The 26,076-nt window shown below is 39.4% G+C and overlaps 2 protein-coding genes and 1 long non-coding RNA gene across 4 annotated transcripts; all 3 read left to right on the forward strand.

The window, feature by feature from the left end:
- The first annotated feature begins 112 nt into the window (after nt 1-112).
- p2ry8 (P2Y receptor family member 8) lies at nt 113-4,593 on the forward strand. The gene is made up of 3 exons (XM_023293314.3): nt 113-1,222; nt 2,486-2,805; nt 3,301-4,593. The coding sequence occupies exons 2-3, from the start codon at nt 2,489-2,491 to the stop codon at nt 4,061-4,063; spliced, it is 1,080 nt and encodes a 359-aa protein (XP_023149082.1). The 5' UTR covers nt 113-1,222; nt 2,486-2,488; the 3' UTR covers nt 4,064-4,593.
- A 49-nt stretch (nt 4,594-4,642) lies between these two features.
- asmtl (acetylserotonin O-methyltransferase-like) lies at nt 4,643-12,808 on the forward strand. 2 transcript variants are annotated; one of them, XM_023293310.3, is made up of 15 exons: nt 4,643-4,692; nt 5,464-5,570; nt 6,443-6,574; nt 6,664-6,711; nt 6,818-6,882; nt 6,981-7,045; nt 7,345-7,453; nt 7,758-8,094; nt 8,170-8,412; nt 9,978-10,140; nt 10,247-10,431; nt 10,530-10,662; nt 10,744-10,884; nt 11,055-11,177; nt 12,202-12,808. In XM_023293310.3, exons 2-15 carry the CDS (start codon nt 5,478-5,480, stop codon nt 12,405-12,407), a joined length of 2,043 nt encoding a protein of 680 aa, XP_023149078.2. In that variant the 5' UTR covers nt 4,643-4,692; nt 5,464-5,477; the 3' UTR covers nt 12,408-12,808. The 2 variants fall into 2 exon arrangements, with proteins under 2 accessions (XP_023149078.2, XP_054871395.1); XM_055015420.1 differs by lacking the exon at nt 4,643-4,692 and adding an exon at nt 4,768-4,786.
- A 1,892-nt stretch (nt 12,809-14,700) lies between these two features.
- Nucleotides 14,701-25,806, forward strand: LOC129350066 (uncharacterized). Its single transcript, XR_008603288.1, has 3 exons — nt 14,701-15,489; nt 21,625-21,809; nt 25,703-25,806. It is a non-coding gene; the product is annotated as an uncharacterized LOC129350066 (long non-coding RNA).
- The last annotated feature ends 270 nt before the right edge of the window (nt 25,807-26,076 follow it).

Here is a 26,076-nt window from a genome sequence, read left to right on the forward strand (position 1 = left end):
TACTGCGGTAGTCTAATACCAGTCTGGGTGAGGCACCGTTTAACCGTAACACTGTCCAGAATACATATGAGTCAGTTTTGCAGTGTAAGAATACACAGTGGGATCAGAATGGGTGTGCCTAGCTGCTTCATGGGTGATATTGAAGGGAAATTATGCAAGGCTAAAACCTTGTTTTTTATCTCTAAAGTGTTGTTTAAGATCACAGTGATACTGTCAGACCGGTGGTGTGTTGATGTAGATGTTTGTAGCTGATGTGGTCGATGCAAAGTGTTGGATGTATCAGAGGAGGCATCACATCACAGATAGCTCTTGGCACACTTTCACCCAAATAAAGCAGAGCTATCATAATCAACAGGAAGCCAGCAGCATGAGAACACACACACACACACACACACACACACACACACACACACACACACACATACAAACACATGCACACACACTCTTTCTGTGGATCTTGTGAATAACTTGACATTGTCATTCTCACTTCACTTAAAAATACCGCTTTCATACTGCTGGTTTATATTTAAGCGCATGTTTTTGTGTTTACGTGTGTGCAGTGGGAGATCGCGGGAGACGTTTTGATTAATCAGACCTTTTATTGTTTGTGATCTAATTCAGTTTCAGCTGCGTATGAATGTCTGACATTTGCATACACTTTCCAGCTATGGAGCATGACACATCACTTGTTCATTGTTCAACACCCTGTGACACTTTGGGAACTCCCAAGTTTATCTTTCAATAGCAGTGATTTAAGGCATTTTTTATTTACGTTTCTACACTGACTTCCAAAAAGCTCTTTGTAGTGTTCAACCACACTATGTGACCAATTTTAAAAATACGCATAGTAGGAGATTTTGTCAGCTGCTTTTTATTGTAGAGATAGTTCATGAACCACATGGAGAGAAATGAGAGAACCACACAGGTGAAGATGAATAAACGTGTCTTCTTCCTGCTGTTAGCACGTGGCGACTGCGGACGCTCATGCTTGAGTCTTAAGATTCATTTCCAAGACTGAATCTGACAGAAGGCCGTTAGAACAGTTGGTAGGATGAAGATTGTCACATGGTTCATTTCCTCCTTCTCTCTTTCTGCCACTGTAACAAGTTCAACCCTCGTTTCCTTAGCAGCCTTCCTTTATCACAATATCTGTACCTCCATCTGCAACTGACACTCACATGCCTGCCAGCCTCTAGCCTCGTCTGCCTCTGTGTTCACAAAGGTGAGTTCTCAATCGACTTTTAATGAAGTTTCAGCCTTTATGATGAATATTGTGTTTTCACAGTGTTGGAATTGCCTTAAAACGGACCTAAACTGTAGCCATGTCAACTGCTTAGCTGTGTGTTATTGAGTATTATTTTCTTGGAGTCACGTGTTTTTGCTTTGTATGTGCTTCGTGACTTAAAACTACAAGAAAAGGGAGAAAGGGAAAAGTTGCCATAATCGACTCATTTTGGATAATGTTTTTTTTTTTTTAACACAAAAATGAGACACAGTGACCATAAACTATACATCTGACTTAGTTTCAAGATGAATGAGTGTGTAACATGTAGAAAAAGTAAAGAAAAAGTGAAAATCTTAGTATAATGCTTTAGAATGCTTTAGAAAAGGTCTGTCCACAGTGTTCAGTCCAGAAATGCCACCAAAAAATCTCATATAAATGAGGGGAAAATAAATCAAACTGACAAACTTGCTTAAAATTTTTGAAAAAATGTAACAAAAAAAGGTTTGTACCCATGTGCCATGACAGTCACTATTGCGGAAATAGTGCTTTTAAAAAAAATAAAAAAAACTTGAAAGGAAAATTACCATTACTCAAGTCTGTTTTTACCTCCGTCTGGTGTGTGGTAACTCCATCTACCAGAAACACCATCGTCACCACATGTAAAAGGGGAAAGTGTTTGTGTCTGCTAGGCTGAGGTGGTAATCATCTTGCGGCACAAATATGAAATTCAGTTCTGTTTCACTTTCCAGTTTAACGTATTCAGATGATTTTCAGTAGTCACACTTGTGGATTTTCTCACAAATTTCTACATGCTTCAACTGTATAACAGCTACCAACAGCAGCAGTTGGCACTCTTCGCCACAAATCAAGCATGTCCTTTTCCTGTGTGAAAACTCCACCCGACACATGTGCTGCTCACACGCAAACAACAATACAGAGGGGTAGATAAGTAGAGGTGTGTAGATGTGGTAGTCAATATGAATGCTACAGTATCTATTTCACACCTCGACTTCAATTAGTTTTGCACATGCAATAAAGCTGAAGTTGCATGCATCACTTCAGAAAGGATTTAGAGGGTTTTTTGTCTTGTGGTTTGTGATACCTGATGGGTTTTTTTTTACTTTTTCGTGGAAATTCTGGTAAAGGAACTAGAGGACATGCATAAACTGAGATTTCTTGCTACTTTCCCACAAGTATTTTGTACAAAAATTAAACTGTCTTCCATAACCGTTTTTTTTTTTTTTAAATCCTGGATCACAGGTGATGAGAGGTCATTCCCATCCAAACATGACAGGGAATTCCAGCAGCGCCAAGCTAGACAACGCCACACTGGCCCTTTTTCAGGATGTAAACACCAGCATCGCCATCTCTGTCATCTACGTACTCGTCACTGCCATTAACCTGGTCGGCAATGGCCTGTCCATGTGGCTGCTGCTCTTTCGGACCTCCCCCAAGAGTCCCTCCATCATCTTCATGATTAATCTCACCGTCACTGACTTGGCTCTTGGCACTGCCCTGCCCTTTCAGATCTCCTACCAGCTCCACGGATATAATTGGAATCTGGGGCCAAGCATGTGCAGGTATTCTTGATGATTGCAGGATGGTGTTGAATTCTGAATTCAGCATTAATATGAGGGGAAAAGAAAACAAAAGAAAAGAAAATGTGCCTCACACTTCTTAATCTCACTATAAACTGGTCATATCTCATTTGTTTAGATTTAGATTTGTTCTGTTTAGAAACTTGATGAGTGACTAATTTGTCATCAGTGATTTTGTCTCCATTGGTTGCATATATCCCCCTCATGACATCACATCCGGTCATTTTCACATTTCCATTTTGTACAGATTCAAAATAAGATAAATTTGTGAACTTTAGTGATATTGGCGTGTTACAGCGGCAGGCTAAGTGTTTCCACCTGTTTCCAGTCTTTATGCTAAGCTAACTGGTGTCCCATTGTAACCTCGTACTGTAGAGTGGAATCCTTCTCATCTATTTCTGATTATCAAACTGTTAAAGTGACTTTGTTTAAGCAGTAATTAAATGAAACTCTCTTCTACTTTGTATCCGTTTACAGTTTCCTGACCATGGTTTTCTACACCAACATGTACTGTTCCATCCTTACAATGATGGCCATCGCTATTGACCGCTACCTGGGCATCGTCAGGCCGATGCTGTTCAGAGAGACCAGAGAGAGAAAGTCCATCGCCGTGGTCAGCTGCCTCCTGATGTGGGGTTTGGTCCTGTGTGTTCTGTACCCCCTGATGACCACAGACCTGACCTTTGATGTGCCTGAACTCGAGATAACCACGTGCTTCGACGTGCTGAAGATCAACATGCTCCCTTCCGTGTCGGCCTGGGCGGCCTTCCTCTTCAGCATGGTGTTCATCCTCTTCCTCTTCCCCTTCTGTGTCACAACATTCTGCTACATCAGAGTCATTCGCAAGCTGGCCAGTGATTCCAAGACAGTACAGAAAGAGAGAGCGATACGTCTGGCCTTCATTGTCCTCCTGGTCTTCACGGTCTGCTTTGCCCCCAATAACATCCTCCTGTTCGCTCATGCTGTGCTCAGACTCTTCTATGAAAAGTCTCTCTACATGGCCTACAAACTGTCTCTCTGTTTCAGCTGCCTGAATAGCTGTCTTGATCCATTCATTTATTACTTTGCTTCCAAGGATTTCAGACAAAAGATGAGACAGATATTGAATCTGCATAGCCTGAGTAGCGCAGACTCGATGAAGCTGGAGCATAAAGAGAGTTTGCACACTGAGTTCTCGAAGGTCAGGACAGAGAGCACAGCAACATCTTTGATTACAAAACGACCACATGAAGAGAGTTAGGAATTAGAAAAGACTTGAGAAAGGAAGTGTGTGGGAGAAAGTCTGTGTTGAGGGTTGACCAAAGTGTGTCAATCTCTTGCAACACCATTTATTGTGCCAAATTTCAACATTCTTTCACACCGGTTTGTTTTGCAACTGTATATAGACAGCAGCTAAGTGTCTTATTATTGTGTGATGTTGTTTTAAAGAATGACAAATACATTTAGTGCCAGTATATTGTAATATCTTCAACAAATTCCTCTTACAAAATATGTAGCATTTACAAATGTATTGGAAAGGTCAACTAAATGTGTGTTTTTGTGTACTTGTCTGCCAAAACATAGAAGACCTGTTAACATTTTCTTTGTGATCTGTGTACACGTCTGTAAATGTGTCTGTACTGTCATTATGAATGTATTTCTTTACTTTTTTAACTTGTTCTTATTTTAATCTTCATATTTTTTTGTATTGCGAGAATAAATCCATTATTATTGCAATGAGTAGTCGCAGTTGTATTAAGAATAACAGTAGAATAAAATCATAGCTTTGTACGTTGGGCCCGCCTACTTTGTGAAACGTCATCACGTAAGCGCCGTCACGCCGGTCGTCCTAGCAAGCCGCTACTTCTGTCAGTTTCCAGACTTGTGCAGGTAAGAGATGCAGCTACCGATTTTCTAGCAATTGTAACACCATGAAACATCTTTACAACTGACTTTACTTCACTGAAATGCATCCTTGTTTGAGGTAAACTCGCTAACAAAAGGTTACGGTAACATTTCGTGCACTTGCAGTTATAGGAAATACACGGAACTCACGTTAGCTGATATGAATTAGTGTTGCTAGCACTAAGTTAACAGAAGTAGGACTGCAGAGTTGTGAGGTATTCATGTTGAATTTAGTATCAAATTCTTATGTGTTTAAAACATTCTTGTTGTGTAACGTTACCTGACTAACTCTGGCTGCTTTCAGAGGTGTTAAATTATGTCTATTTAATTCATTTAAGCGATAAATTGCTTCCCATTGACATTACAGTAAGACTTCTCTGCAGTACTTATGGTGTTTCATTATTATGTGTGCATGAAAAATGCTGTCCCAGAGGCTGCAAGTAAAACATACTGTGGCTATAGACTGATTAATTTAACCCATAAAATGTTTGAAAACAATCCCAGAACCCAAAGTGGCATCCTCAAACTACTTCTTTTGTCCAAATTTCAAAGGTGTTTAATGATATAAGTCATACACAACCTGCAAATTAGAGAAGCTATAGAAGTTGACTGATATTAAGTTGATGATTTTGCTAAGTAATAGATTCAACACGATCCTGGCCTGTTCGCTATGAACATTTGCTCCAACCAGATCCCTCTCCGCTGACTTAAATGAGGCCACATCTGTAATGTTTAACTCTCGTCTCACTTTGTCAGACGAGAAGGCCACCATGGTGTTGAACCCAGTCATCTCCAAGCTTGCTGGTAAACTGGTTGTGCTGGCCAGTGCTTCTCCCAGACGACTGGAGATACTCCGCAATGTGGTACGTGTTTTCCTAATCAAGCTAATAGAATGTAGGTTGATTATAAACACATGCAAGTATGAATTAGCTGAAAATGTCCTCACCGTTATCTTGCCTATGACTCTGCTTTTTGGTGACACAAGTTTTGTGATCATGACAGTTAAAAAGGTGCCATGCTATTGTGTGTGAGTGTAGAAACAGAAACAGGTATATCTGCAACCAATTAATATATATAAGGATCACACGAAACAATGCTACACTATGAGAAACTCCTTATTTTGATCACGTGAAATAATAAAAACATGTTTATAAAGGTGTGGGAAAGGAAATAGAATGTATTATGAGACTTTCTGTGGGTCTAAATCGATCGATTTGTTGTATGCTGGTGCATGCAGCTGGGTCACATTCAATTTGTATGATTATACGTTTAGCTATGCACATTCACATAGATGTTCATAGAGAGATGTAGGTGTTCAAACACAAATAGTATAAAAGTCTGGCTAAGCCACGGTAAGAAATCAAATGTACACTGACAAAACCAAGAAAAGAAAGCATGGCTATAAAACAGTAAAAGAGTCAATTATTTTACTGCAATGCTGGTAACTACAGGCAGTTCAAAGTAATAGATTAGGTCCAAAATGAGTTCTCTATTGCCCATGGTAAAAAAAAAAAAAAAAATCAAAATCTAATGCATGGAGTCTAAAGAAAGTACCTCACATTTTTAACTTATTTAAAGGATCGTTCATTATTTTAAACGATCTGTATCAAGACTACAGTTAAAAAAACAAGCTCACTGAATGATTAGTACTGGTATATCTGATAACAGCAGTGTCAGACTTGATGAAAGTAATGACAACTATTTCATTTTCGGTTTGTGGGGTTCCACAAATCAGGGTTTGCGCTTTGAAGTAGTGCCATCCTGGTTTAAAGAAACCCTCGATAAGAGCCTTTTCAAAGCACCTCATGAGTATGCCGTTGAGACAGCCAAGCAGAAGGCCCTGGAGGTGGCCAGGAGGATGCCCATTGTGAGTACAGCTGCTTTTTGTATGAAACACAGTATAAATTAACCAGAGGAGTGACATTAATGAACATATTGTGTCTTCATTTGTGTTAGAAACACCTGAAAACTCCAGACATAGTAATTGGAGCAGACACAATTGTGGTAAGATAAATAAACAGTGTTTGTTTGCTGTTTGCAGTATATGCTTTATGTGTTTGTTTGTTTGTTTTTTAATATTCTCTCTGGCTGTTGTTTTTCATTTCCTCAGACTGTGGACGGAATGATTTTAGAGAAGCCAGTGGACAAACATGATGCTTACAGGATGTTGTCGAGGTCAGTATTGTTTAGAATTATGGGTAGAATTAACATGAGAAACAAACAGTCAGAATCTTGTGTAATCTCTCTCCTCTGTCATTGCTTTTCTCTTCCAGCTTGAGTGGTAAAGAGCACAGTGTCTATACTGGTGTAGCTATTGTCGTCTGCCACGAGAAAGAAAGTAAGTCACAACTCAGTAACATGTAGACCTGCAGTTCATTATCTATAAAAATATGATGAATCACCTTTAAAACTATTGAATTTCTCTGAGATAATTCAGTTTTTATACAGAAAACTGTGCAGTAATGTCAGATTTTACACTATTTACCTAAATACACACTACCAGTCAAAAGTTTGGACACACTTTCTCCTTCATTTGAATGAGAAAGTGTGTCCAAACTTTTGACTGATAGAATGGTTTAATTGGCCCAATACAGTGTTTCTATCAGCATTTCATGTCTGAACTTCCTTGCTCCCCAGACGAAGAAGTGGATTATCAGTTGATACAGTTCTACGAAGAAACAAAGGTGAAATTTGCTGATCTCTCAGAAGATATGCTGTGGGAGTACATCAATAGTGGTGAACCCATGTAAGTTGTGAACATTTGAACTCTCACATATGTAAAAGCTATTGATTGCTCTTGCTGTAGTAACCTTGCTGAGCATTCAATCGATGGAGGTCATTTAACTGGTTGGGAACCTCATGAACTTGTTGCTTTTTGGACTTTGATGCCTAAGTTTTGTTCCAGTTGTGTTTGCCTTCTTCGATATGACATGTCAGTGCAGACAGACATTTTAACTGGACTCAGCAAGAGTGTATTTGAAGAATGACATGTGTAGTAGGTGTTGTGATAGCCCACATGTTCCTGTATCAGTGAGATCTCTTTGTGTCAGGGACAAGGCTGGCGGCTATGGTATTCAGGCTCTGGGTGGTATGCTGGTGGAGTACGTCCACGGAGACTTCCTCAATGTTGTGGGTTTCCCACTCAACCACTTCTGCAAGCAGCTAAGCCTAATTTACAACCACTGTACTTCCTCCTCGGACCAGAAAAGTGAGTCTGTCCATCTGAGTCTCAATGGCACTCATCCCACCTCAGTACTCTCTCAGCCCACTCCCAACGTCCCAACTCAGTCCAGCCATGGTTCCTCATCCATTCCCAAACCCAGCAGCGCCTCTAGCAGTCAAACACACCACACCCACTGCAGCCCATCAGCCAGCCCGGCCCATAAGGTTTGTTCTTCTCACCTCGTGAGCAAAATCTGTTACCTGTTTGCTATTTTTACACAAAACAATCTTCTCTTATAGGTGAAAAGGAAAGGCAGTGACAGCGAAGTGAGTCAGAGTTCCTGGACGTTGGTCAACAGCTTGTCTAAACATACAGATGGCAGAGAGGCCAAGCTCCGTGACTCTGAGAATACAACATTACCACTGATATCAAGCAGTGGGCAGCTGATTGAGCACGATGTGACAGAACACGAAGACAGTGAACCTAGAAAAGAAGACTTGGAGCGAATTGGTGAACTGATAGATGGATTCAAGGCCTCAAAGGTAATTTGTGTCTATGTGTTTAAGCTCTATGTGATGACCTGCTATAGTAAATTATTAACTCTTAAGGTTCGTTATGAGAGAAGTTGGCTTCTGCAGGGCGAAATGTAAACAAATGTGTATCTCAGCTTACATTTTTTGGGAAGGGAAATACACTTACTCTCATCTGGCTCAGTGTTTATCAACCACCTAACCCACAGTTACATAAATAACAGTAAATATGACGCTCATTAATTACTTTTATGCTGTCTACAAATAACAGTGTAAAACCAGCATGCTGTGGTTTCACATGAGGTTATGTTCGACATTATTTTTTGCTCACTTGCAGGGACTTCCTGTAGTCTCTTCTGCCTTGTGTGACCACAAGACTCCTGCTAATTAAACAACTGAGACACATAGCTATGTGCCGACGTTTGAAGACATTACATGTTTAGTGACTGAGAGGCAGTAAAACTTTGCATCTAGAATTACTGATGTTTGATAGAATACAACAGAATCTTTCAACTATCTTTATAGTGTTTAGTGGTTCCCACACAACACAAATAAGTTTACACACCCATGCTTAACACTTGGCAAGTTGTTCTTTCTATTGAATGATGTTTTTTTGTTTTTCTTCAAATATACTTTTGTTGTCGCATAACTCAGGCCTTTGTGATGAAGTATTATTTAAGGTATTATTTAAGGTTTTCTTATGATGAGTTTTCCATATAGACCCTTTTTGTACAAGCTGCAGAGTAGAATCCTGCCCCTCCACTCCTGTGTTAACTCGACCTTCCTGCAGCATTTTGGCAGTCACATAAAGATTTGCTTTGCCCTTCCGCTCCGCAGACATGCAGTGCATTATGAAAGCTTTCTTTCTGATCTCGTCTTGACATCAAGTCTTCCGCTCAACTGCCATTTCTCAAAGACATGTTTGTGCTGCAGAAATCATCAGCTAACAAGTCCTAATGAGTCAGTTAAGGCTTAATGAGTTCTTGAGGTTCTGAGAGATTACAAGTGCTTTTGCTCATGCAACTATTACTATTCATTTCTTTTTTTTTTTTTAAAGTAAAACGTGTTGTAAAATCAGAAGAAAGGCTCATTTTTAAAGTCTGTTTGCTGACATTAGGTGAGAGGCTTTGTAGACTCTGTGTAGACACATAAAGACAGTCAGCAGTTTATGCTACGTGGCTCGTTTAGTGTCAGCAGTTCATGTTTCTGGACTGTGGGAAGAAACTAGAGCACCCAGAAAAAGCCCATCCAATCATGCAAACTCCAGTGCACGGCTTAAGAGGTGGTTGTTCATATCTGAGTCACAGATTAGGCTAGCCAAAATTTCCCATTTCCTAAAAATGTTAAGCCATTCATTTAAGTATCTTGAGAAAAACTTACTCAGACCTGCAATTGAGCGGATAGTGCTGTGGTATGTAACCGAGATGAAACACAGGAAATGATGCATATTTCGTTATGACCAGACACTGAACAGTGTTGTCACTCTACATGTGTGTCTTTATCAATTCAAGAACCAGACAGGATGTGCTTTTCATTGTCTGTTATCACATAGCACACTTTGCTTCTGCTTCCCCCAGGCACTTTTTACGGCAGCCAGGTTGCGTGTGTTCGACCTGCTACACAGAATGCCTGGTCTGGATGCAGCACAGGTGGCCCAGGAGGTCAAAGCCTCTGTGAAGGGGACCGAGTGTCTGCTGGAAGCCTGTGTGTCTCTGGGACTGTTGACGAGCAAAGAGAGAAGTTAGTCAGCACTCAGCTCTTTTTATGATGGTCACTTCTTTATATCTTTAAGAGCTTACAACACTTAAAGTGAACATCACGTGTTTCTTGATGTCTCTTTCACCAGCGTACGAAAACACAGATTTGGCCACTAGTCTTTTGCGGTCAGACGCTTGTTTTTCCCTCCATGGATACATCCAGCACTGTGACGACACACTGTGGCCCCTTTTCTCCCACCTCGAGAGTGCTGTGGAGGAGGGACACAGCCAGCGTGAGAAGGTCGTCAGCAACAAGCCCAAAGATATGCTTAAGGTGATTATTTTCAAGTTCAGCATCATATTTATGCAGTGTGGATGAAATCATATTAAAAATGTGTTACCAATCTATATGTTATTTGTGTTTATTTGTAGGATGCTTTCCACAACAGTCAAGAGGCCAAACTGAGATTCATGAATGCCATGCACTGCGTTGCTAAAGTTGCAGGGAAAAGTGTAGCAACAGCTTTTGACCTCTCCAGATATAAAACAGCCTGTGACCTCGGAGGTGAGAAAGGAGTATGAAAGTGATATTTTATCTTTTAAAAATGCAACCATTCATCTCCAACTAATCTTTCTGTGTTTCCAGGATGTACCGGCGCCATGGCCTGTGAGTTTACCAAAGCCCATCCTGGAATGTCTGTGATGGTGTTCGACTTGCCTGCTGTTGTTGAGCTGAGTGAACATTTCCATCCGCTGCACTCAAACAACAGGGTTTCCTTCGTAGCAGGTCAGTTATCAGTATTTAACTGTGCTAAAAATACTACTTTAACGGTTAATGTTTAATGATTAAAAGTTGAATGATGCCTTGTAATTAGCTTATATTGTTGACAGATATTCTATAAATAGACAGTCGCGCTGCGACTAAAAATTGTGGCTTTTTCCTTGCTGCATCAACAGGTGATTTTTTCCAGGATGAGCTGCCCAAAGCGGACTTGTACATCCTGGCCAGAATTCTTCATGACTTGACTGATGAGAAACTGCATATTCTGTTGAGTAAAATCGCAGATGTGTGCAAACCAGGTAAAATCTTAAAGCTTTTTTAATCTTTTCATCTGTTTTACCACATATTTGGACAACACAGTAGTTATTTACAACATTACATAAAAGTATGCTGTTAATTAGGGATGTCAAAATTATCGCGTTAATGCAGATTAATCAATCATCATGATTAATCTGATAAAACAATTTTTAATGCAATTAACCCTCTACACCGCACAATGACTCAAAATCCCTGAAACATCTCTGGCAACACATTTCGGAAAGAAAACTTACCGTCACACGTGCGAATGGGCAGTTGATCTGGTAGTGGCAGAACCAAGCAACTCGAAATGGAAGAAATAATGCCTCTTGTACATCATCTTATTATCTTTTGCGACACATCTGTGTCATTTCCAATGAAAAAAAAAATTGATGGTTGAAGAAAAGTAACTTTAAGTCAAAATTTGCTAGTGGGTCTGAATAATTTTGGCTTTGAACTATATATATATATATATATGTATATATATATATATATATATATATATATATATATATATATATATATATATATATATATACATATATATATATATATACATATATATATATATATATACATATATGTATAAAAATTTTAGTCATTTGATAGTACTACTATTAATATCTGCTGGGAATGTTCTCAGTTGTGTGCTAGTTCAAGTTTTTTTTCTACTGTTTTGTTTTATCTACTGCTTACTTCCATAATGTGATAAAAATCAGCTGCTGCTTAATGTGGTTTTACTGAAAACATGCAGACGCGTAGACCTCAATGAGACTAGGCTGAGAATCACTGCTATCAAATATCAGTCTTCAACTCATTTCGACTCCAATAAAGATTTAGCTATTGCAAAATGTAAAACAGCACTTCGCACAAAGTTGGCGAGTTCAAAGTCAAGCCAAAATGCCAAGTTGCTTATGCAATGCTTTATTCTTTGCCTGAAGTGATATGATGCAAGGAGATAAGGGGGGGCACAAAACCACCACTGTTCTCTAAAGTTGTGTGTCTGCATATACGTCACGCCGCCAGGCTGTGGACTCCTGCTAAGCGAGATCTTTCTGGATGAAGACAGAAGCGGCCCGAGTCGTGGGCTGCTGCAGGCCCTCAGCATGAGCGAGGGGAAACAGAGGAGCGCGACAGAATACAGTGTGCTTCTCAAGAGCCACGGTTTCATCACAGCACAGATCAGACATACAGACAACCTCCTGGATGCCATGTTCTGCATCAAAGCGTGACTGACGGCACCTTTGCAGCACTACATGGAAGACCTTGTGATATACAGTCTGCTGTATATTATAGATAACAACTGCCAAAATCAAGGACTGAGGTCAGGAATGTTATTATGTGTAATTCTGTTAAAAATAAGATACCTGTGAAGTAATGAACTATGTGTTGATATCGGAATTTACTTTTTTAAATTAAAAAGGAAATTTTATGTCAAATGAACTCGTGTTCAGGGGCAGACACTCTAGTCTTCTTTGCAGTCTCTGAATTAGACACCAGAGTGTAAGTATGCAGACTTGCAGAGGAAGCATGGGGGTCTTATCTACAGAATCACTTAGGTGTGTTTCAAGTTCATCAAGAACTTCTGTAAACCTTTCACATCCATTAAAATGCAGCATCTGAATAATCATAATCTTAATGGTTTTCCTTTTTCATAATAATAGCAAGTCTTTGTTGGGTTTCATTCGTTTGATCAGTGGTAGAAGAAATACACATATATGTTGCATAAAAGCACAAGTAGATGTATGTAATACCACATGAAAAGGTACAATTCTAACCAAAATTCCAGCCTTCATCCTTTATTTTTAAAACTATTATCAATATCAATTGCACCTTTGAGAATATTAGAAAATAGTAGTAATATATTGGTTATATACAGGGCATTTTAATTTTTAAAAAATGATATTAATGTTTTTGTTGTGTGGTTTAACACCAGAAGAAATAACAATCGACTGATAAGTCATCCATGAGTGGTTTACTATATGTGTTTCATTCCCTGCAGTAATTATGTCAAGTTATATGTCACTGTGTGCAGTAAATTAGTAGTGGAACAGTGTCAAATAAGCCTAACATTGCATTATTTTAGGTTGAATCTGCTACTTCTCCATCACGATAATCTGAGAAGGTTTGTTCGTAAGCCACCTAAACATTAGTAGCATCCTGTTTGTGGTGCTGTGACTGATGCAGTACCTTTTTTATGCTGTGATGCCCACAGATAACATGAAGTTTTTGAGCTTTACAGCATGCAAACAGATCACATCTGATGAGCAGTGCAAGGACATCCCAAAACAACAAGCCCATGCTTATGATATGGAAATTGTGCCAGTTTTTTATCTACATTCCTCCCACTCTCCAGCACTCAGCTTTACTTAAGGAAGTGCTGTTTGAGGGAGTTATTGAGCACGCAAAGTCTGGACGAGTTTTCATGTGACTCGCCTTCTGATGGTGGACTCGCTGGATTTCAATCTTGACAGCGCAGCATCCAGTCAGTTCAAATGTCATAAGAGGCTCGTGCCAGTCCGGAGTTTGTTGATTGTTACAGACGGAAGTGATCAACAGTGCTTCTAAATAGCAAATCCTTTAGTAACATGCCTTAAGATTAAACAAATTATGTAACCATCACCATCAGAAGATTGGGTATGTGAACAGTCGACATAACGCTGTGATAATATCTTCCCAACCAAGCTGTCTGGGGTTGTTTGGCGTGTGGCTTCGTCATTCTAAGAACACTTAATGCTGTGGTCAGCTGGATGAAGGCTGTGGCTGGAGCGTGTGCATCCTGCCTCTGACTGTCAGGATGATGCAATGCAGCTGCAATGGAGGGAGGATGATTAAAGGAGAAATAATAACATCTAAGTAGTGCTATCATCTAAGTAGGATGTCATTTCTGACCGCTGATGTGTTGGTTTCCCCAGCGGACATGACTTCATGTTGACTTTGACTTTCTAAGAGGCTGGAGGACGACTGCCTGTGATGAGAGAGGTCAAGTCCTTTTTTATACAGGCGTCTTGTCAAATTCACTGGTGGAGCTTTTTTTTCTTGTATGATGGTTCCAGCGTATTTCATTTTAAGGTGACCTTAATTCTCCTTCCCCAACAAACAACCTTCGGCTAAGTGTAATTTAAATATTAACCTTGTCATTTTAGAGTTTAAACCACACTAACCAACAGTCAAATACATAATTTTTTTAAGTTCATACTTTGTATCTTCCTACATTAGTGTCTAATGCAGGCATGGGCAAACTACGGCCCCCGGGCCACATACGGCCCTTTGGGCTTTTCAATCCGGCCCGCGAAATAATTTGGTCAATATTAGAATTGACGAAATTACAGTACAGACCACATTCATTTGGCCTTCTCCTGCAGAACCCGGCGTTTCTGTTGACCCCACTAGATGGCGCGCTCCAGACACAAGTGACCTTTGTTGGTTTATTCTCTCTTCTTCTTCCACTTTGCAACTGCATTGAGCTGCTGTAACAATGAGTGGATCAAAGAAAAGTCGATAGTGAGTGTGGAGTGTTTCAGAAGGAGTGGACTACTAAATATTTTTTTTTGCTGAAGTCCGTTCAAAGGCTGTATGTCTTATTTGCAATGACACCGTTGCGGGTTTTAAAGAATATCAGCCGACACTTTTCCACGAAGCATGCTAACTATGCTAGCAACCAGTTAGCATAAGAACGGACAGCTACGGCTCAGAGGTTGGCAGCCAGTTTACACACTCAGCAAAATACTTTCTTCCACAAACTACGATTCAAGAGTCAAGCACGAAGGCAAGTTATTTGCTAGCATTCAAAATAGCAAAGGCTAGCTAGCCTTTCTTTTGAAAGAATGCATGGTAGAGACAGCAGGTCTCCTGTGTCCAGAGAGCAGAAACAAATTAGAAAAAATTAGTTTATCATGCAGGACAGTTACTCGCCGTGTTGAACTAATCTGTGAAGACTTAACCAGCTCACTGAACGAAAAAGCGGAGTCCTTCAAGTTATATTCATTAGCACTGGACGAAAGTAATGGCATAAAAGACACTGCTCAGCTTTTAATTTTTATTCGAGGGACAATTTTGAGACAACGGAGGAATTTTTGACCATGGAATCCATGAAGGGGGGACAGGAGCAGAGGACTTGTAGGACAGGATGTCTGGGGTCATCGAGAGGCTGAAGCTGCCTTGGTGTAAACTCGCCAATGTCACCAAGGATGGATCCAAACTTGACAGGAAAAAACATCGGGCTGCTGAAAAGAATCCAGGATAAAGTGAAGGAGGAAAACCCTGAGCTGGAAGTGATTTTCCTCCACTGCATAATCCATCAGGAAGCGCTCTGTAAGTCTGTTTTGCATCTTGATCATGTCGTGAAGCCAGTCGTAAAACTTGTTAACTTTATAGGAGCGAGAGGGCTTCAGCATCGTTAGTTCATTAAGTTTCTTGAAGAAAGTGATGCTGGTCACCAGGACTTGCTTGACCACTCTAATGTTCGCTGGTTAAGTTTTGGGGGAAAAAAAGGGTGACCAACAACACTGTTCCCACTGAAACTGAATTTGAGTATTCTTTACTTTGCCAGTAATGTCTTTAACATGTAATTCATATTAGTTTGCACAATTTCCATCCATCTGATGCTGGCCTGGCCCGTCTGTCGAATTTCAAAACTCAATGTGGCCCCTGAGCCAAAAAGTTTGCCCACCCCTGGTCTAATGGATATTCTGCAAATGTTGCTCTAATATGTATTTTGCCGCTGTTTTATTTTCTTGCTATGTCAGTAGATCTCCTCAAGATGGCATCAAAAACCTGCACACAGAACTCCCTTTTCTGTTAAACTCTCTTAATCCTTTCCAGCAGCAGCAGCTAGATGTGTGCTATAGAGATCAACCCAGCATCAAATAAGCAAACTATCAGAAATTAAGGTTGCCAGGCGGGAAATGAATATGCGCTTTATGCATTTGGTTAGGTAGTGTTTTAATGCTTTGAAGCATATGACACCATCCCTTAATTCCTTACAGATACACCTCTTGGATTTCAGTTTTGAGGCTGCAGTTAAGGCAGCCAAACAGCTGAGGGGAATGTGGGAAGATCCCTGGCCATGATAAATAGCGCTTATTCTTTGTGACACTGAAAGTGTATCTGGATTACTCGTCATTTTGGATCCTACTCTAAGTATTTTCCTAGGAGGGTAATAAGGGTGGTCATGTTATTCATGGCCATTTTCTTGTCAGTCTGGGCTCAGGCTCTTTGTGACATCTAACTGATTTCCATTACTCACATTCTGTTCTTTGGATGGGGAGAGACAGAGAGAGGTTGGACTGAAGTTCAAATATGACACAGAGTGTAAATCACACAGCATTTGTTTTATTGCATATGCCCTCTAAATGCATCAGAACACCAGATTCAGATACTTTCCTGCCCTGTTAATACCGAAAGCCTGTATTGATTCAATAAATTCAGAACTTATATTGCTTCACTCATGAGGTCCTTCTAAAGACAACTAAGTGACACCAAATGGTGGTGCAGTAGGAGAACGTCAGGCCTGAGAAATACAGATGGGCACCACAAATCAAAGAGTCGAGTCTGTTTTCCCCTTTAAAAAACATGGTGAAGCATTTCCATGAAAGGATTTGCATATCCGTCCACTTCCAGTGTCCCAGCTGCACCCGCTCACCCTTAGAAAGCCTCCACTTGTGTGTACCAGCATCAAGAGCAACAAGACTGCTGGGCTCTCTAATGAAAACCATTCAAGTCAATCAAGTTTACCAGAGACCAAAGGCCAGTGTAATTTGGGAAAATTGCTGAAACTCCAAAGTAATCTTCTGTAATGTGATCTTGCCTATTGAACACTGGCTGTACTGTACGTGTCGGATAAGAGCTCAGTCATTTTCTTCAAATGTAGTCTTGACAAACAGCATGGATTTCCACCTGCAAGTAATCATCATTCTAGTGTTAAGTGTTTTGATATTAAAATGACTGATTTAAGCTGCTAGTAGATAGCAATCGGAAAACACTTCCATATGCTGATAGTGAGGATAAGCTGAGTTTGTGAACTGGCTGGACTGAGTGTTGTTTAGAGCCAGTGAAAACACATCAGGGCTCAGTCATGACTTCAGTTTTTCAGTGTCACAGTCGAGAACGCAGACTTTACATCTAACAAGAATGATGTAACTGAAGCCTGTTAAATAACAAAGAGGGCAAAGTTTCATAAGATTCAGTGTGTTCATTTCTAAGTCAGACTTGAGTGAAGTTTCATGCAACTTCCAGTGGAACCACTTGGGGGCAACGTTGGCTAAAGTAAACTTCCATTCAGAGGCTGATTGCACCAAGTTAGATTGTTTGTTGACGCTTTTGTGAAAGTGACAAGACAGGACAGGCAATTTGACTGCAGGGATATTTGAAAATTTTCAAATATGCATGTCAAACTTTTGTGTTATCTTAGTTGAAAAATAAATAGCATCGTTGTTTATACCGAAAGCCTCTCTGTGACTTTGGGAAGGATACACAGAATCTGAGTGGTTGCGTACAGAATAACAAACATCCTCTAATCAGTCAGTTTTTCTTGAATTGCCTCTCAAAACTGAACTCATGCTTGGGCACCTGTTTCAAAGAACAGGCTTGTTTATCAAAGTCCTCCTCTGTCAACAAACAGAATAAGTGCGATGATGGCTGGCTTCTCAACCCACATCTGATTTCAGCAAATGTGCAATTGTTCAAAGTGAGTTGTGCTTCATTGATTTGTTTCAAGGCAGAGGAAAAATAACCTCGGGGCTTCTACCAGTTAGAAATAACAATGGAGTCCTTCTCTGCTGTTTGTAGTTTTGTTGGCCTGACATCAGTAGTAAAACATGGAGGGATTTTCACTGTGAATTTAACTACTAGTATGGATTGAGTAGGAGACTCATTGGAGAGGGAGTTTTATTTTGGAGTATCAGATCAGTACATTTTACAGTCACTGCGCTATAATGTTCATTCTGCAGAGATTTTAAATTGATTTATGTCTGCTGCTCTCCTTAATGCATCACATGTTTTCTACATTTGTCAACTTTTTGTAATACTTCATCGTTCTGATTTATTTGCACTTTTTCAGTTCGACCGCAAAATTGATACCACTTTCATGTCTGGGCGCTGAGTAGGAAGCTGGAGCGAGGAAATGATTAGCTTAGCTTAGCATAAAATGCAGAAGCAAGGGGAAACGGCTAAGTTGTTTCCATCCAGAGTTCAAAGGTACACCCACCAGCACCTTTAAAGCTCACAAATTAGCACTATATATTCACGTTTTTATAAATTTATAGGGTAAAGTGTGGTAAAATGTCTTTAGGTATGATAGCAGCCTTGCTAATCATTAAATAGCATTTAAACAATTTTTCTGGTGGGAGGGAATCAAAAGAAATGGTTATTGTGATGTGAAATGTCTATTTTTTGTATGTGAATATCCTTATGCAATGTTTTATCCCCCTTTTTTTAACTGTTTGCATGACAGTCTTATGGAAGGATATGCGTTTGAACAAAAAAAAAATGAATATGCCCACATGGACATCAATGATTTTCCACACTCCGACCTTAATTTCTGATTATTTATGTTCACTAATATCTAATACAATAACATAAAAGCTAACCAGTAATAAAAAAAAACATATATTATTCGCTGTCCTAAAGACTAACTAGCTGTCTTTATGTTAAACTTATAATGCTATGCTATATTATCTCACTGTAGCGCTAGCAAATTAGCTTGAATTCTTCACTACTGTTGCTAAGCAGCCCTGTTGATGTGACACAATTTTTATGTGAAGAATTTAAAACTCATATAACATATTATAGCAATGTTATAGTTTGACATTACTGTTATGGTTATAGCTTTTGTCCCAGACCCATCAGTTCCAAAATAACTGCTAATAATTAAACTGTCAATGTTCCTGTATATGTGTGTTTATGTTGCAGATAAGAGAAATATCAAAATTTTAAAATAAAGTCACGCTTAAGCATAAGTAAAAAGTTTGTTTTCATCAAAATGACTCTTAAGGTTGAATTCCTCCATGACCCACAGAAGAGAATCCTTTATATGATTTTACAGTTCGTTTATAACAACAAAAATACAATAAAATTGTAGTGTGATTATGTAGGATTTATTTACCCTGTAATAATAATATAACTTAATGTTTACTTAAGAATGCTTCTTACATGTTATGCAGATGTTAAAAATATAAATATATTTTTAAAAGGAAAATAAGCATTGTTCTTTTGAGGAGTGTCTTTCCAAGAAATTATTACTTGGTGTAAAAACAGCCTGAACAGTGACTCTGCTGGAGCGTCTGCTGGTTGCCTGGCAACTTCAGATGACATGATTACAGTTACAACATGTAGCACTCTGTAGAAAGTAGAAATAGAGATTTTTACATTTCTGCAAACAAACAAGATGCAGTGTGCTAAATGATTCACTTAACATGTGTTTTTAGCATCACTGTGAACTTTGGAGACTGTCAAGCTAGCTGTTTCCATCCATTTCCAGTCTTTATGCTAAGCTAAGCTAATGGCCTCATCCCTTTAACTGCACATACATATTATTCCTTCTCATGTAACTTTTAAAAAAAAAAATAAATGTGAAATTAAATTCCTCAAACACAACTTTTACCACACAGGATGAGTGTCAACATGAGCCATGACACAGTGAGCACGGCATCATTCAGCTCCCAATCAGAGCCCATTTGGCCCCCACTAAAATCCAACGACGGTCTTATAAACATATGGAAATATTTGTTGCGGTCAAATAAGAGAGTCTGTCTCCCCTTCCTGTCTCCATGTGATGTGTGAGGTGTCACTCAGTGATACAGTAGGGGAGGAGACTCTCCGTGCTGAAATGGTTGGTGACAGAGCTTTCATCCGACCCACTGAGGGCCCTTTGTTGTTATTTTGGGATCTCTCATGGGTGCAGTCTGAGAGAGCAGACGACAGACTGGGTCTCATCTTTGCACGGGCACGCACACACACAACACTGAGGAAAGCACACGCACACTGATAGGCACCTGCATGTACAAAAAAAATCATGACATGCTCACTGTAATGTCAGTCATGTGGGCTGATTCTTTGGAGGTGTGTGTGCAGATAGGAAAGCTGTTAGGAGTGTGTAATTAAAGATTGATTGATTAAGACGACTTAAGAAGATTTCAGTGAATTTGCTCCAACATGATAACAGTATTTGTGTGGAAGCCCAAGTCAACAAGGAAAGGGGGAAAAAATCACTTCTAACTTTTACTAAATTTATTCACTGTTGCTTTTTTATGTTTTGTAATATTAACATTATTTACTTTGTTGAGTAAGTTTATTTTCAGGTCACCTTATGTTGTAGCTCCAGTTCAAATCTGACTGATTCTAGACTCAAATACTAATCATCCTTAGTAGGGAATAACATGTTTGTTTTCTTTTTTTATTGATCTGCAAGGTTTGAGATATCCTGTAATCAGCTAAGTAAGTGGTAAATAGTTTTAATTTCATATTGTACATTATCTATAGCAACCAGAACATATAATACATTCTTTTCAGTTTTTCTGTTATTATTTCAAGTACTGCTTTGCACATTTCTATGCCTTTATTAGACACAGTTGAGAGATGACAGGGGAAAAATGGAGAAATGATAGATGCACCAAAGGTTCCTAGTTAGACTCCATCTCGCCTGTTTCTGGTGATTGTCTTAACTCCTATAGAAGGTACGATTCTATCCCTTTGAGCAACAAAATTCCATCAACTCCCAATGTGTTGAGGTTTTTCAGAAAAAGTAGATGTGCATAATTCCAAACCAAAATTATCTGCATGGCTCGATATCACAGAGGCTCAGTGAGAAATTGTGTTTTTTGCAAATGAGGTAAATTAACCATTTAACGAGGGGAAACAAACAGTGTTGTGCTTCTTTGTTTGAAAATTGCTGCATGAATGAAAATGAAAGTCTCCAGTTAACAGCTTAAGTCTATTTGATTTCCCATTCAAACAGTAACAATGATCATCACCTCTGACAGTGTAAGATGCAAAACAAATGTTTAGCCTATCAATGGTTTGTGGCGATAAGATATTTATGGGGTTGACAGAGTTGTCTTTGTGTCTGTCTCACTGTCTGTTATCACAAGTTGAAGGTGCTTCTGCAGTGGCCTATGACACAGATCACAGGCGGCTGCTGTTTAAAACAAGTGAGGAGATATATTCCTCTCACTGTGTGATGATGACCCTTGCTCTTAACCCCCTCCAGCAGCAGTTCATCCTCCAAACAATAACAATCAATTCCCTCCACATCTGACAGAGCCGAAGAACAATTTATAAATGATATGCATCTCCTGCTGGTCCCATGGCAACCGCCTTGACTTTATTGTTGCGTTTCTTTGATCCCGCCAAGCTTTGATTCATTTCTCTTTCACCCTTTTAGCTAAACATATCATGTGAATTTGGAGCTTTGTTCCTGACAGGCCCCGTCTTACCTCGCTCTCTCCACAGGCTCCTGACGCCTCCCAGAAGAGCCGCGGAGGAGGAGAGGAATTCCACTGGATTCAAAGACTTCGCCGGGTTTCTTTTGACTCTTCCGTCTGACTTGCCTCGCCTTCCCCCACTCTTCATGTTGACCTGTTCTCCGTGATCCCCTGCCAAACCATCTTCCTGGCCCTGAGGGACTGTGGCTGTAGGTGCGCTGACATACATGTTACACGGATGCAGAGGGTTTCAACACATTTTCAACAGTTGCCATTCGATTCAATGAATGAGAAAGAATGAACTTTAGCCCGATTGACTGAGCACTTCTTCATCAGGGCTTGTGAAATGGTTTGCAGAGATTAGCGAAGTTGCCAGGTTTCTCACAAACTTCACTCCTCAAAGTATAAATTCAGTTCAGAGACTCTGGTTTTAAGACTCATCCTCAACAGGGTGGGACATTATATCTTAAGGACTTTCACCGAATAAGTGCATAATGAAAAATGAAAAGTGTGTGTTTTCTCAGTACCATCTGGTTTCAATCAAGGCAATATCCTAAACATGACCAGTTTCTTAAATCAGCTACCCTCGGCCTGCCTCCCAGACGCTAGGCACTCATTATTCCAGTCAGGCCTCTCTGACAGCTACACAAAGTCAAACTTTTTCACCAGTAAAGCCAACATAGAGTTTATTCTCTCATTCGCTACATAATCACCTCACAACTGTTATGATGTGGTTCACAATAGTCCAGTTTTTACTTAGATTTAACCCAGTTGGTTAGGATATATTACAGTGTGTACAGGCTGTGATTTTCATCTTAATTCATACATGCAAAAAAGCAGTTTTGATCTGATGCAGAATGTGTTACAATAGTCGTAACACAAGCAGTTCTTCAGCCTGTATTTACTTACCAGTATATATTTCATTTGCATTGTCTCCTTGCAATATAAAATAACATTCAGAGTTGCTTTTGGGTACCATAGTAAAAAGCAGGAGGAGTATCTTTGAAGGAAAAGTCTGGTACTAGTTATATCTGTCACAATCAATAAGAACAAGAGCCAAAACTACAAAAGTAAGATGTGTGAGGTAATGTAGCACATCACTCCTCCGGCCTTCATTACTCTGTTATCTTTGTGTCTGTAAGAGTGAGTTGGCAGAAGCTGTTCAGATACGGTGACCTATAAATGTGTTAGAGCAAGAATATTGATCACGTACCTGGAGTCTGGACAATCATAATGTGGATGGGGATGTATTTGTGTTGTGTATTTAAAGTTATGCAGTTCTGTGTTGCAGCAAAGTAACAGTGGGTGGAGCTGGTTTGTGTATTTGTGCATGTGGAGGGGTGGAGATGTGTCATTTAAATGCATTAAGCTACACGACTCCAGCTTTTAAACATAAAGTAACACAACGCAACACCTTTTAAATTTAAGATGAAATGCTTGGCATAATAACCATTAACAAATTAAACTACTATATGGTCTATATAGCTGCCCTGCTCTGTCTCATGCCAGATGTGCTATTAAATCAGCAACACATTTCCTATAAACGTCACTACTAACTGCTGCAAAGAGGGTGTTGTCACTTGTTAGACGCTTTAAAGGACCCGACTATTAAATCGCTTCATGAACTTGCACAATTACCGCCATTGCCTACACTATTTCAAAGCTACATATGAAAAAGTCGACAGATAAAAATGGCGCGCTCGCTCTTGGCGTTTTCTTTTCAGCTTTTTAAGGCAGATTTGGTTTCACTTCCTAGCTTCAACGTGGCTCCAGACAATTTTGACACTGACTTTTTTTTTTTAACTTCTGCACACATTGTTTTCACTTCTGCTCGCTAATTAGACCTCTGCTCAGGTCGAAGGTGGGCAGAGCTGTGCATGGGAAGCCACCAAGCTACCGCCACATGCAACAATAAGAATGATAAAAGCTGTCCTGCCCAAACAGGTGCAACAAAGCTAACAGGATAATGAGGGAGACGCCAGTCAAAACGCACGTCTAATCAGGTGTACTGTGCACCATGGGTGTGTGGAGCTTTTAAGACGCTGAGCTTTTCTAATTTTTTTCTTCTACAGTCACCTCTGCTTTATGAAACTGTTCAGTCACGTCTTTAAACCACTTAGCTGAAGCCAAATATGTTCCCCTAAAAGCCAACAGGAATCATCTATTCAGCAGAATCACTGAATCACTTTGTGAATGCACTGATCTGGCTGCGCTGTGTTATGGGAAGCATGACACAGTGCAGCAGCTCCCCTGCCACGAGTGCAACATAAGTCTAAGCAGAATTTGTGACACTGATGGGGAGCAATTGGGGAAAATACGGCTTTCCTAAGACTCTATGGGCTGGACAGCATTTAAATATATTTTAAAATTTGCTTTAGTAAGTGCTCATACTGCAGCTTTTTTTTAAAATAAGAAAACAGAGTTAGGATAAAACAGATAAGATGAATAAGTAACCACTTTTCCTCTTCTTTTCCCCTTTTCACTATTCATAATACATACTAAGTAAATGATCAGAAATGATAATGAAAATGAAGGAAGTTGAGGATTATACTGGGCGTGTTCAGATTTTTACATAAGTATATAAACCAAAAACACATTCACATTGATTTCAACAACTAATTTGTGTTTTAAATCAGCTTTTATGCAAATATTTTCTTCTGTTAAAAGTTGTTGGTGTGTTAGATTTTCCTTCCATGTCAATGTCTGACAAACCCTAATGAGTGACTCTGCTGTCCTTGATCAGCCTTCTGAGGTGCCAAACCGCTGCAGCAGATGTTTAGAAGACTCTGACCAGGAATCCAGTTGCCTATTAAAACAACTTACCCTCAGTGACAACCATGCATGTAACGCAACAAGTTTGAGTCATAGTGTACACTGGAATGAATTTACTCTTTTCCATAAATTGTGAGATAGAAGAAAACAACCAAAGAAGTGCTTGAAATGATTGAAAGTGACGCTTCAGTGATGACTGCATTCGGCCATATTGCTTCATGGCTTGTAACAAAACCACATACATGCTGTTTTATGAAATGAAACTCAGCAGAATTTTGTCTCATATTGGAGTCGGGAGAGAAACAGTAGAGATGAAACGAAGAGAGCAGTATAGCCCAGAAAGAAAGAAGAAGGAGCAAGAAACTTCTTCCTTACAGATTTTTGAGCCCAAAAGACAGTATCATGATAGAGTAAGAGAAGGTATTCTTAGTAGTAATACTTCCATCTGACAAACATGAGTTATACTTCATGTACTGTAAGGAACAAAATGGTGAAATGTTTGAAATCATCAGCAGATCTTTATGAAATACTGTGAAGTCCTCAAGCTTATTATTAGTTATAAATGAAATAATAATGATAAAAATAATAACCCTGAAGTGTTCTGAATCCAACTGGAACGCCACTACGGACGTTCCTCTCTGCACAGTTGTTGTAATATGAGTTTTAACCAATGGAGGGCAGTATGACAATGATGACAAGCATCACCACAAAGGCTGGAGCCCAGATAGGTTCTGTTCAACACCCTGAGATTCTAGAGTGTGTGGGGGGAAAGCAGTGAGTAAACTAAACTACATGGGAAATCATGGGTCTTCTACTGTTTAAATGTTGCACTCTAGCAAGCTTAGATTCTTGCAATTAAGACTAATTAATAAAAATGATTGATTGTTTTGAAAGAAAAGATGACTGTAAACATTTTCTGATTTTCTTCTCAAGTTGATTCCATTAAGGTTTGTGATAAAAAAATTGACTTCACTAAGATACTCCTGGTATTTAACTTAGTCTTATTTAAGTTCATCCCTTTAAACTGTGTTTTCCTTCATTTTGTAACACACCATGTGTTCTCTGATCTGGAATTACTAATGTTTTAGAGAAAATGTTCTGTTTATAATGTTGACTGGTGAATAAGATTCAGGTACTGTTTTTTACAGGTTAAAACTTTAGTATGTTGTCCACTAATATATTGTTTGTTTTTATGTTTTCAACCTAAAAGGAGTCCATTTTAAATAGGTTTCTCCTGTTTTTTTGTCCATTCTATTACCTTTTCGGCCTCTGAAAATAAACAGTTTCCCTTCTAATTAGTGTTTAATCTTCTTTTTTGTTATTTCTCCTTTCAGCCACAGTTTTGTTCCGAGCGTTGTTTGAAGCGCTCGGTGCAGCCTGGGGGTGAGCTCAGCCTGGACGGCAGCCTGCACCTGTGAGGGAACCTCAAACCTGAGGGTAAGAACCACATCATGACCTCTACAGTCACAGCAAAAAACACAAAGAAACAAAGACCTTTTTTTGCCAGGATTATTCAGACAATAAAAGGGAACTTGCCTGAGTAATTTCTTAATTTTCTTTCATGTTGTCAGGAAAGTTAAAATGTGTTTTGACTTTGTTTATTCTTCCTGTCAGCTCCTTTCTTCTTCACACAGCAATTTTTACATCCTTATTTGGTTTCACTGATGCACAAATCACTTTTCAGGTCCAGCAAAGTTCAGTTATCTCA

Source organism: Amphiprion ocellaris, chromosome 11 (assembly GCF_022539595.1).
Source record: "Amphiprion ocellaris isolate individual 3 ecotype Okinawa chromosome 11, ASM2253959v1, whole genome shotgun sequence".
NCBI lineage: Eukaryota > Metazoa > Chordata > Actinopteri > Pomacentridae > Amphiprion > Amphiprion ocellaris.

What these genes read in the sequence shown, in the direction of transcription:
- p2ry8 (XM_023293314.3), top strand. Translation starts at nt 2,489, where the DNA reads ATGAGAGGTCATTCCCATCCAAACATGACAGGGAATTCCAGCAGCGCC. An exon ending in CTGGGGCCAAGCATGTGCAG is followed by an intron (nt 2,806 to 3,300) that starts GTATTCTTGATG and finishes ATCCGTTTACAG; the next exon opens with TTTCCTGACCATGGTTTTCT.
- asmtl (XM_023293310.3), top strand. Translation starts at nt 5,478, where the DNA reads ATGGTGTTGAACCCAGTCATCTCCAAGCTTGCTGGTAAACTGGTTGTG. An exon ending in GCTTACAGGATGTTGTCGAG is followed by an intron (nt 6,883 to 6,980) that starts GTCAGTATTGTT and finishes TTTCTCTTCCAG; the next exon opens with CTTGAGTGGTAAAGAGCACA. An exon ending in CAGCCAGCCCGGCCCATAAG is followed by an intron (nt 8,095 to 8,169) that starts GTTTGTTCTTCT and finishes CTTCTCTTATAG; the next exon opens with GTGAAAAGGAAAGGCAGTGA.